The following is a 12,418-nucleotide window of genomic DNA, read 5'->3' as shown; positions in this document are numbered from 1 at the left end:
CTCCTTGTGATTTTTTTTTTCCTATTGTCCAATTTGAACCTCTCAAACCAAAACTCATGGCTGCTGCCCCTTCTTCTGTAATTTCTTAGTACTGAGAAGAGTGTGCCCCTTTAGGTAGATGCCCTATGATCCTAAACACACTGGCTGGACCCTCTACAGTTTCCCAGCAGCCTCTTTAACAGTGCTGCACCAAACCAAAGCACGGCCTCCCCAGTGCCACAGAGAAAAAAGCAAAATTGTGTCCCTCACTGGCAGCCACACTCCCCTTCACACAGCTGAAAAAGCAAACAGTATACTGAACTATGAGACATGCTGTGGGCTCATTTAAGTGAGAGGTTTGTACAGATGAGACTCAAACCTAATGTTCAAGTTAATTCTGCAGTAAAAAAATAATCCTTAATCGCACATTCTCTAAAACTTTGAGTTGTATCTCAAAGCAAATAAAAACGCATGCAACTTCAACATACTAACAGCTACAATATGTACCAATAACGTTACATTCTGTTTTAGCCCAAGTTTCTAGGTAAAGCCAGGTCTTGAATACATACACACTAGCTCTTTCTAGAAATTACCAATAGACTGTCTTTAGAAGCTATATTTTAAAGCCCACAAGGCCTTTTTTTTTTTTAAGAAAATAAAAAGGGAATTTTACACTGAAATTTTCAGTAGCGCCTTTACTACAGTCAGATGCTTTCTCTAAAATTTTTGGTTCTCCTTGCATTTTTATCCTCCACCACAATCATTAAAAGACAAAATATCTTCCTGAAGTTATTTCACTGACGCGGCTGCTGACACAAACAATGTAAACTGGTTAAACAGGTTTACAGCCTCCCATCACACTACCCAGTCTCCCAACGTCTCCTTTCTTCCTACTAAGAAATACTATAAACTGTTCTGCATGTACCCAAAGAAGTACGTAGGCTCAGAACAGTGATTTAAGGTATGGCATTTGACCAGACTCGCCTCCCTGGACTTGGAAACCTTACAGCGCAGCTGTTCAACTGTTTAGGAAGAAAAGCAAAACAATAGTAAATGCAAATTTACTAATATTACATGAATAAAATTGAGATATTTTTGAATTTCATTTCTACGATAAAGTAACTAAGACTAAAAAATGTTGGGTTTTTTTTTCAGAAATGTGGAAACAGGGTTTTCAAGGTATTTATGAAGAATTATTCTTTTAATAAGTAATGCATAGTCACAACTGAACAATGCAAAGAAAACGAACACTGAAAAGATCCTTCTGAAAGTCCTAAGCGGAAAAAAAAGCTAGAGTAATAGGTAGGCCTGCATCCAGAACACAGCATACAGAGCTTGAACATTTGGAGTAGTTAGAATTTGCCATTAAGGTTTAAGTTAATGCCAGGGGACCCATCTCTAATTAAATGAGAGGTTGGATTTCAACTGAAGTAATCATTGTTACAGCTTCCACAGCACCCATTACCAGGGCAAAGGCGATTTGTGAAAACCAGCAAAACACATTCCAGAAGAACTCTGCAGTCACCAGAATTTGTTTCTGCCCATAACTGACAGAAACCCCATGAAGGCAAAGACAGCATGAGAGGACCAGGATTCAATTGCCTCACACATTGTGCTTTGTCTAGGTGAGGAAAAACCCCAAGTATGGTTCTGTCAAAAAGGCAAATCAAATTCTATACAAACAGAAACCCACCCTGCATTCCAAAACTGCAGTCACTTTTCATTAACGCAAATTTGAAGTATTACATTATGAAAGTATCTGAGGAAGAAAAATTCCTCCTCAGAGCTAGGGAAAACCTAAAACATTATAATACAATCTAAGTTAATCTTTTGTCCTAGAGAAAGAAGGCAACAATAGGAATAGGGAGCTCCTCCCTCCAAGAAATCACATGTATCACAAGAGATGCTTTGCACTAACAATTGAACACATGACCTTGTAACTGATCATAAGACCAGAAATGCTGAAGAGTTTTACTGCCATTTTGCTTCTGCACGGTAGTATAAGTAATCTTTGTTAGCAAGCCTTTAACAGCTTGTAGAGGCCATATTCAAGGTACTTCATCTCACTGCTGAAACACAAGTTGCTGTCTCTCTCCTTGTATGTCTTGGAGTAGAGGGACAACGAATAAAGAAAGAAAGAGTGGCACTGTCAATATAGCACATAAGGACACATCATCTACATCTGGCAGAATGCATGGGCATTCCCATCGCCTTGCCCACTACAATAAGTACCACATCTTGTTTCTCTCGGCAAAAAACCAACTATTTTACTCTTTCAAAATAACCTAAAGTAACAAACTCAATGGTCTTTAATACTACCTTTCAGTAAAAACCTAACTTCAATCTTCCCTACAATGATAAACATGTGATCATCCACATAGCACAGTGATTCTTGAAACAGGAGAAAAAAAAGGAAAATATTTACTATTCATTGTATACAGCTCTTCAGATTTCTAGAAAGCATCTTCACAAACTTCATATGTCTTTTTCTTTCCAAGCAGTCCTTAGACCATGCCGTTTTTACTAGTCATGTCACAGTTTGGTTTTAGTCTCCAGTCAACAGCATTACCTGCCTAGAGTCCTTATTGCCTGGTCCTCTTCTACATATAGAGTGTGTACATTCACTGCCCATCCCTCCAGTTTTCCTGGTACTTCTTGGCAACCTGAGTACTCACTTTGGATGAGTGAGTTACAATATCCATACTTAGGGCCCAACGACATGATCAAGAAAGCAGGTGACAAAAGCAGGTCCCTTAGCCCCAGGCACAGGACAGTCACTGTCTGCTGGCTGACCTGTTTGACCACTGAAATGCAGAGGTACCACTACTACTTACCATCGCCAAACCCATTTCCACAGTACTACTGTCTGTTTTCCAGGGGCACAGAAGTGGCAAAAACTACCTTGCAAACTCAGGAGATCTCAAACCAAGGAGCTCCTGCTCCAGTCGCTTTCCCTCAGCCTGGTCAACAGAGGTACCAGGAAAGTGAGCTGGTTTGTGGGGGAGGGAGGGGCGGGGTAACGAAAGTAAATGCAGTAGCACTGTCACTGAAATCAGGAAGACGCGCAGCGACTGCAAAGTTTTTTCGTTATTACGCCCCTGTCCTGGTGCGAGCCCCTCGGGGCGCAGCCTCGGCTCGGGCAGGCGCCCCGGCGGGGCAGCCCGGGGCCCGTGTGCCGGCCGGGGCCCGTGTGCCGGCCCTCCCACGCCCTCCCCTCCTCGTCTTCCACCGCCGCCTCCTCCCTCGGCCACCGCTCAGAGCCGCCCCTGCGCGGCCCGGGAGCCGAGGGGAGCAGCGGCTGCGGGACCCCCGCCGCTCGGCGAGGCCGGAGCCAGGGGCACGAAGGGGCCCGCGGGCCGCTCCCCGCCGGGCAAGGGACCCTCTCCCCCTCCTGCCGGCGCTTCCGCGGAGCTCGCTCCCCTCCCGGGAGGCTCGGGGAGGCGAGAAACCCACCCCGGCAGCCAGGGCGGCCCCTGCCCGGCCGCTGCCCCTGCAAGCCCCGGCCCCTTCCCCGCCGCTACCTGGCGCCGGCTCGGTGGGGCCCGGCTCCCCGCGGCACCGGACGTCCTGGAAGCGGACCTGGCGGAGGCCGCCGGGCACAGCCCCCCAGAGGCGGCTGGCGGTGCCGCGCAGGAGGCGGCCGCCCTTGCCGGTGAAGGCGGTGAGGTAGTCCATGGCGGGGGCTCTACCGGCCGGGGGGCCCCATGGCCGGGCCGCACACGCAGCTCCGCGCGGCCCCGCTCCACAACTTGTGCAAACTTTGGCGCTCGGCCCCGCCTCCATTTAAAGGGGCCGCGGCGCCGCCGCCGGCGCTGGGCGCGACCCGGGGCCGTGCGGGTGGTGGGCCGGGGCAGCCGGAGCAGCGGTGCCCGCGGCCGCCGGCCCGCACAGGCGGGGCCGGGCCGGAGCCGGGGCAGGCTCCCGGTGCGGGGTTGTGCGGGCGCAGGGGCAGCGTGTCCTCAGCGGGACGCTCCTCCCGCAGCTGCCGCACCGCCCGCATCTTCCGAGGCTCCCTGGTTTCTCCACAGGACCGCGGAGGAGGGGAAGCGGCCGCAATGCACTCCCTGCTGCGGGAAGGTGGCCCGTCCGCTGCCGGAGCGGCCTGAGGGGTGCAGGCCATGAGGTGGAGCGGGGGACGCCTCGGCCTCCTCAGCGCCTCTGTGACCAGGACACTCGGGAGGTCGCTTTCGTGGGGTGCCAGGCAGGCTCAGGGGCACCTGTGTGAACCCACCCGCAGTCTGGGGTTCTATCTGTGCTCTGTGAAAGCCCACTGCTTTACAATGATGTGCTTCAAAGCTTTCTATTGACTTCTAGCTTTAATGTCTCAGCTTCCCTTTACTAAAAAGCATGAAAATTAAGAATCAAGGAAATCTCATATTTTTAAATCTTCTCACAGTCATGGATATTAAGATGTTTTACCCTGGTCACTGTTAAACAAGACCAGCCTGTGGCTTTGCTGTCCTGCTTTTGGTCCCTCACGCTCTCTTTCTTTGCCACTGCCCTTGCCGTGCTAGCCCAGCCATGTCCTCCTGTCCTCCTTCGACAACATCGGTACCTGGCTCAACCTTTGAACTCACTACGTCACTTAGTCTTCCAGCAGAACTTACTAGGTATATGCATGTTTCTTCTTGAAACAGACATTTGATTTGTAGTGTTTATTTGTACTCTCCCATTCTTCGTCCTCAGAATTCTTGGAACTTCCAAGGTTTGAAGAAATAAACCCAGTAAGAACCCGACCCAACATTTTAACAGAGAAAGAAATATCTAAGACACTGAATCTCATGATAAAGATCTGCCTTACGATGTGCATTCTGCACGAATTGAGGCTGGAAGAACAGCCATATAATTATATTTACTACCTGTACTGTAGACCTGAAGAACGCACTGTAAGCTAATGTGTGCTTATATTCTAATCAGACTATGTTGCAATTACATGCTGCATGTAGCTGCAAATGAAAGCATTGTTTTATAAAAAAATGCTCTTGTTGAGCCAAATCTATTGTGTACATGCAGAACAGAGGAACAAAGTGCTGAGCTATCTCAACTCCTATTCACTTGTAGCAGCTGCTCAATTAAGTCAGAGTTTAACGTCAGCGTTTTGGAGTGCTGATTTCTGAGGGTTACTTGATGTAAACAGTACACTCAAATCAACCTTTCTACTACTTAAATCAGTTCCTGCTCAGGAGATAATGATGTTCAAAACTTTTTTTTTTTTTTCCAAATAAAGCCTTTTCACTGAAACAGAACAAGATATTTTCAGCAGAATTAGCTTTCCCTCCACCCAAAATCTGCCAGTAGAAATGGATGTGTAATCTGTCTGTTTCAGGACTAATGAATAAATCAGGAACTGCAGAGTCACTGCATGGTCTAAGTACCGCTGAATGTTTATTATATAAACTATTCTGCCTACCAGATTTGTCTTGCCCTAAACACTGTAATTAGTTTTCATTTCATTACAGTGTTTCTGCTATAAAAAAGTTATGGTTCATCTTTTGCCCTGTTGATTCTATTTCAGGAAAATTTACCTGTGTCTTTGCACCAGGTGTGAGTTTACAACTGTGGTGCTCAGCACTTTCGAAACTTTGAGCTGGCTTGTCCACCAGTATTCTAGCCACATATGCATCTCTGTTACTATATTGATTTCCTCTGTGGTTTGAAATAGTTCTTTTTTTTTCCCTCTTCAAGCCCATATTATCTAGTGTTTATCATCATATTGCAGTGATAGAGGCTACAGATTCAGATTCAGCTGATTCAACATTTTGGTGAAGTATTCAAGGTAAACGTTTTGATAACTATGAATTTGTTACATTTTAGCTGCTTTCATCTGCCTTGTTCACAAATAGTCTCACTGAAGTATAAAGTGATCACCTATTACTGCAATGTAATTTTCATAGTATTGATAATCATTGCCCATACACAAAAGCATCTGTTTAGCCATGTTTTTACTTAGGAAGAAAAAATTCTTCAATTGAATTGTCTTAACTATAGAAACAAGATTTAGGTATCTGTGCTAATAAAAAGAGTATTCTTTAAGATATGTGCCATTCATTGACTACTGATAAAATTTTAAGGCATTGAGGTAATACAATTATTATTATTATTATTACATTATTATAACATTGTGAAGAATATAGTCACAGCTATACTACTTCAGTAGGCATCTTCAACACAAACACCCAGTAGTATTATACTATTATGAGCTTTAAGATGCTGTTTCTACTTAGTTGTGCCACAACTGTGATAGCAAGATTTTTGACAATATCTCTGGTCTGAAAACTAACCAGGATTAATCCTGTGTCATTTATAAAATCTAGTATACTGGGATTTAAAATTATAGCCCACTTTTCCATCTAGAAAGCTTTGCAGCATTCCTCAACTATTTAATTGGTAGAAGCAACACAACACACTACATACATAAGCAGCGTGTGTCCCTTTTGCCATAAAACTAGAACAAATATAAATATGTTCTACAATATTTGTAATATTTTTTTTACACTTACATTGATCTTGAACACCTTTACAGAAACTTGATCATACTGACTTTATGTCCTCAGTGTCTACAAACAACCAGTATTTTGCTGACGGAGGCCATTACGTTTGTATTTGATCTCTGAATGTGCAACAATGATCTCTCCTGGGTTTATTTTCTGGCCTGTGGTATCAGTGCAGAAAGCGTATCTCTGTAACTCAACCACTTAAAACGGGCCCTCCAAAAGAAGGAGCTGGTCCTACCTGCTCTTAATTGCTTGTGCCTGTTCCTGTGGTACCAGCGTGAGCTCAAGCATTTGTCAGGTCAATGAACCCTGCAGTAAGGCTGCTCTGTTTAAAAGTATCTTTTAGTGTAGTCAAAACTAACTAAACATATTTATTTTTTGTGGGGTTAATATTACCCCCAGTTAGATCTCCAGATCTGTTTGAGTTGTGTGTAAACACCTGTGGAAGCACAAGTTGCAGAGCAACAGAAGAGCACAAGTGGCTGGAAGAGAGGAAAGGGAGGGAGGCAGTTGCCATCCAGCCTCCCTCTCCAGTGTCCCATAGCTCAAAGTGATAGTGAAACTGTGGCACAACTGGAGATGCCTTCCTATCGGTACTGCACACAAAACCACCCCCAGTAGCTACAGAAATATCTCACAGAATACGTCTGCATTTATGGTGCTACGCTTAATAACACATTCTGCTAAACTGTTGCTGTACATAAAGGCACAACCTGGTCTCGTAGCTAGATCCCAAAGTCCCAAACCAGAGCAGGCAGTGAGCTGCTTGAGCTGCGTCGTGAAAGAACTGGTGGTGTAGGGAAGAGAGAACAGGGATGAGTTTTGGTCAAATAGAGAAGGACACAATGAGGAAAGGATATTTCCAAGGCCTCTTTTCAAAGGAGAAAAAAAGAATAAGAACACAGCAAGTGTCTGCTGGTATTAAACCACAATAAAGTGCTAGTGACCTATTATTTCTTCGGGAACAGATTTGTTGCTTGTGAAAAAAGTGCAAATTACAGCAACCAATCCAGGCAAAACACCAGCAGATGCTGTGTGCAAGCTGCCTTAGGCCTTTGCCAGTCCCCATGCCTGGTGTACAGGATAAGCAGGCAGAAGTACACTAGGCCGTAACACAAAAACTCCTATTTTATATTGTCAGAAACAAGGTTTGTACATGCTTTTCAAGGCACAAATCTTGATGTCAGTCATGTGGCAGTCAGTCAGTGTTCACTTGTATATAAGCAACCTATACACAAGTATGTAATGTTGACGGTTTGAACCAAATGCCTTGTTTAAGTTTCCTTATTCATTGTGGAGCCACCGACTCTCATGTGATGGTATGAGGATGCTGTATGCCTTTGTTAAGTATTCTAAATTACCATGGCTGGTCAAGATCCTACAATTTACGTAGTTGCAAAACCTATAATGAGTAGCTAAAACAGGGATTTGAATTAGAACATGCATAAAAGCATATCCTCTCTCTGAATTTTTAATGAAACCTAATTTTAGTAACGTAAAATAATTCAGGATTTTTTTTTTCTAGTGAAAAAGCTAAACTCTTAAGACACTGAAAACCAGACTGCAGTCTGTTTCCAATGCTGTTTCAGTAAAAATTAAATACAATGCAAAATGTACATGCAGTCCCTGAAGGAGGGACTGGAACTGAGGTATGCAGAACTCCCACATTCTCAGGCATATTTCCCTATGAACTCACTAATTTGAATGATGAAGTACAGAAATGCAGAGTTCTAGGAAATTAAAACAGTTGTGCAAATCTATTTTTATGATTAAGAAGGTCCCAATAATTCCAAAGGGCAATTCAGTGAGAACTGGGAGAAGTTGAGAAGAGATAACCAGTAGGTGACACGAAGTTAAGTGGGTGGTGTTTAAAGCAGGTTCTCTACAGAGACCTGTGGGTTTGGTGTGTCTGTCCATACAGGTTTCACAACACCACATCCTCTTTTCAGATTAGACACTCAGCAAGAAGGAAGCTTTCATCTGCATACTCAGACATGGCAAACCTGGAATTTCGGACTTCAGCAGGTACGGATATAATTCTGTTTTTCCTAACCAGCTCCCTGTAATGGTATAATGAAAAGGAGGCCAGTCTCCACCTTGAGCATTGATGCTGTTCCCTGTTCAGCAGAAAATGTCACAGTGAAGGGACAAGACAGAATAAACACAGGGAAAAAGGGAATTTGGCAGTCCTTAGTTCTGGACTGGCATATTTCAAGTATAAGTTATGTTTTGTATCTGATTATTCTTGAAGTAACACCAAAAAAAGGCAGGAAGCCATTACAGCATCTCTTGTAAGGGAGTTGCTTTCTCAGTAGAAAACTGAATCAAACTCCTACTTTATCAGTATTTCAAATCTAGCTCAATAAATCTTTCATTTCCTTTTATAGAAGCTGTATAAAATAAAGGTACCACAACTAGACATGAGGTTTCTCCAGGCCGAGGAGAATATTTGGACCTTGGGCACCTCAGCCTCCCCGTACAATGCATTTAAGCATCAAAACATGCAGTCCTAAGCACTGTTCCTTAAGTTGAATTTCATAATATTTAAGCACCCTAATATTCACTGTGTTTAGTTTTTGTCTCTCACATCTAAAAAGATTCAAGAGGACAAAAGTAATTCCTGTCAGATGCCTCTGCAACACCTGACCTGTTTGTGCTTTGTCTGTTCTGATACAGGTTGTAGTTACACAAATGATATTTTTTTTGTTTGTTAGATTGGTATCTAACCTAATCCAAGTCAGACTAGGTATACTTAGGACAGCCCAACAAGTCCTTTTCACCTCTGAAGAGAAAGCAATTTTTGCTTTTCTAGCAAGATTTCAAAAATCTTAATACCGTAATTTAAATTAGATAGTAAAGATAGAAACACTACACAAATAAAATGTGCAATCAAATCTAGGACATTACTGAAACAGCAAAAAAAATGTTACTTGATTTATAGTTCTTATTTTCCCAAAGTATAATATTTATACTTAGATGTTGAAATGGTCCATTCTACAATAACATATCATGTCAGTATTTGTTAGAATATCAAAGATATCAACACAGAAGTTTTCAAATATGGCCTTGAGGACGAATGCATGTCATCCTGGGACTTGTCTCTGTTTACAGCAGAACTTCAGTTTCAACTGCAGTAACACAGCTCTATATACAACCTTATCAAATAAACATGAAATGACCTCCAGGTCTTCAATTTATACTTATTTGGTCAATAGTGGCTTATTATAAACAGAACATTCTGTCCTGTTCAGGGAATTTGGACCCTGAGGGATATGCATGCATGTGCATACATATACAAACACCCACGCAGGTTAAGGATGCTCACTAGGTATAATATTAGCTGAACAAAGTTAATTTTCAGTAGACACAGATGTATCCCTGTCTTCATGTCATCATCTCATGGACATTTTGTTCCTTCATCATGCGTTTTGAAACTGAATGTGGAAAACACTGAGAGTATAATTGATGACTCTCTATTATTTACTAGCTAATCCCATCCTCCACAGAGCCATAAATTATGCAAATGATAAATAATTGCTTACAAAAGGTGATCAGAAAATTGATTATTCATCAGGTATTTGAATCTTAGGCAGACAGTCTTAATTATTTTTGTTTTTCTTTTTGCAGTATATCTGTAACTACTCTTAGCAGTCATTAAACACTTATCATGTTGCTAGCATACTATATCCTTGTAATGACATTGGCTGATACTTGTTCAGAAACAATAGAACCAGATTCTAATTCACAAAGGACCTTTTTACATTGTCAGATGGGTTCATAATAAAATAGAATGTCTCTCTTGGAGGACAGAGTTGTTAAAGTTCAGTTCTGTTTACACTGTTTCTGAAGACTAAGCAATCATAACACAACTGAGATTTCAAATCAAAGCATTGATTCAGATCATTAACAAAAAAAATGCCTGCTTTGTGATCAGTATCTTGCCACCTCATGACCAGCTGTATTCCTCATATTTATAGCCAGATCCACATACATTAGAAAGCCATAGTCCTCTCTTGGGGGAAAAGTTTGCATTAATAATCACTGAAGTGACTCTATATAATGAAAAGGTTCTGTCTGAAGACATACTCGACTGCTTGTCACATGCTCCCATAACATTCATTTGGCACCAGACTAGTTTCCAGTTCAGAAAACATCATGGCTTTTAGTTATAGGTTATGAGTTTTAGTTGCAACCTTTAGACATGAAGATACCTAAGATACAAGGATCCTTTCAATGAATCTGAACAAAATGATTCTTCTCAGACACCTGAAAAAAGCAGACTTAGGAACAGCTGATGAGCAGCCACATAATGCCAGTTTTAAGTAGAAACACCATCTGAAGTACAGTGGTATTTTTTAGATAAATGGGTCAAAAATAATCAGTTTATCAGGAGCCACAATAAGGCTAATGGCAACAGCTGATCCCTCTGGTTGCAATTTTGTTCTTGTAGTAACAATTACTGATTTTCTATTTTAATTGCTCCTGCTTAGACAGTACATTCTAGGATTAAGGATTAGTTAAAAAAGAGTGAATTCTGTTCCATTCTTTTCTACCTGTTTTTTGTAGTTGTTTTCCATGAGCAAAGTGTATGAAAGCCTTTTGTACATACCTTTTTCTGAGCCATCTAAATCTGTGCAGGACATTCCTGAAATTTTCTTTTTAATGAAAACCAAGGAGTACGTTGATCTTACTAAGAGGAAGTTCTGCTTTTTCTTTCTTGTTAAATCTTGCTTCTTAAGGAACATCTGGTCTCTCCTTCCCTCCCCCACTGGCACCATATCACAAGCATTTCCCTGATTCATTTGCTCCCATAATATCATGTAAAAGACCTGTGGACAGTTACTCACTCTGTCCTTTTGGGGGCAATTACTACAGTTTATCCTCCAAAATCAAATACATTGCTTCTAGCTAGCTCAATCATTTGAAGGCTGTCCATTACTGTATTATCTCTGAATTAAGAAACTGTATCCTATACACATTAGATTTCCACCTAAGAATCAGCAGCTTAGCTCTCATCTCTTTCTCACATTTTAGTATCTTGTCTTGATTACTGTCACAGTTTTGTGGTATTTCTCTCTCTTCATTCAGCCGCATTTAGCTGCAATGCTGTACACACCACTGAGAACCTATGCACACCCACGGCTTTGCAGATCCTATTTGCATCTGATTAATTTCCTTCTATTTGTTTAGATGGGCTCTTCTGTAGGCTTTATTTAGAATGACTAATGCCATATCTCACTGTCTTCCTCGTATTTCATCTGAGGATGAAATATTGTGTTTATTAATTGTGCAGAAAATCACAAAGAATCTGAGTTGTTTTGACAGGTAATTAATGGTTATCTGCTGAGATTTTTTACTCCAGTGCCTCAGGATCAAGATTGGGAATTGGTAAGAGATGTAGCTGACAGTGCTTAAGTGTGAAGCACTAGTGACACGCTTCCCATCCAGGAAACAGGTTGCTGTGTTCTGCAGAAATCAAAAGCTTATTTCTCCCAACTATAGGTCCTAATGTTAATGAATTATACTAGTTCCAGGTTGGAAATATACAGAGCATACTGGTTTAGCCATGGCCTTAGTGAAGTCAACAAACCTCAGTGAATGGAAAGGTGATGCTGAGAATAGAAGGGATGAAAAACTACTGTCGAGTCTTGATCTGTTTTCTTATTAAATCAGAAAGGAAAAATTCAGATGTTTGAATAATGATGCTAATCTGATGTTGAAGTCCTGAACTGAGTATGGCTCATAGCTCAAGGCTCCTGAAGAAAGGTGTGCTTTCCAGTGGCACAGTGCCCTAACCACAGCGTAGTGCAAGTCTCATTTTTGTTCCAGAAGTCTGACTGATTAGTCCAGTTAATCAGCTGGGCTGGCTACATGATGCACTGGTGCAGAAACAAGGTAGTAGTGTTGAGTGCTGACATGTTGATGCTGTTGCAGGAAACCAGGGC

General features: G+C 42.1%; 1 protein-coding gene across 6 annotated transcripts in view; it reads right to left on the bottom strand.

The window, feature by feature from the left end:
* OXR1 (oxidation resistance 1) overlaps positions 1-12,418 on the bottom strand; it is a 283,064-nt gene that overhangs the window by 75,024 nt on the left and 195,622 nt on the right. The window contains exon 1 of one of the 6 annotated variants that reach the window (XM_065628160.1): positions 3,501-3,741. The exons of 4 other annotated variants lie outside the window; for them this stretch is intronic. In XM_065628160.1, the coding sequence (XP_065484232.1) occupies positions 3,501-3,654 (154 nt within the window). In that variant the 5' untranslated portion in view covers positions 3,655-3,741. Of the gene's footprint in view, positions 1-3,500; positions 3,742-12,418 lie in introns of those variants that run through there. One more of the 6 variants, XM_065628168.1, reaches the window with a different exon arrangement.

The sequence above is a fragment of the Caloenas nicobarica genome, chromosome 2 (genome assembly GCF_036013445.1).
Source record: "Caloenas nicobarica isolate bCalNic1 chromosome 2, bCalNic1.hap1, whole genome shotgun sequence".
NCBI lineage: Eukaryota > Metazoa > Chordata > Aves > Columbiformes > Columbidae > Caloenas > Caloenas nicobarica.
The sequence above is the reverse complement of the archived record's forward strand: the minus strand, read 5'-3'. Positions and strand labels throughout refer to the sequence as shown.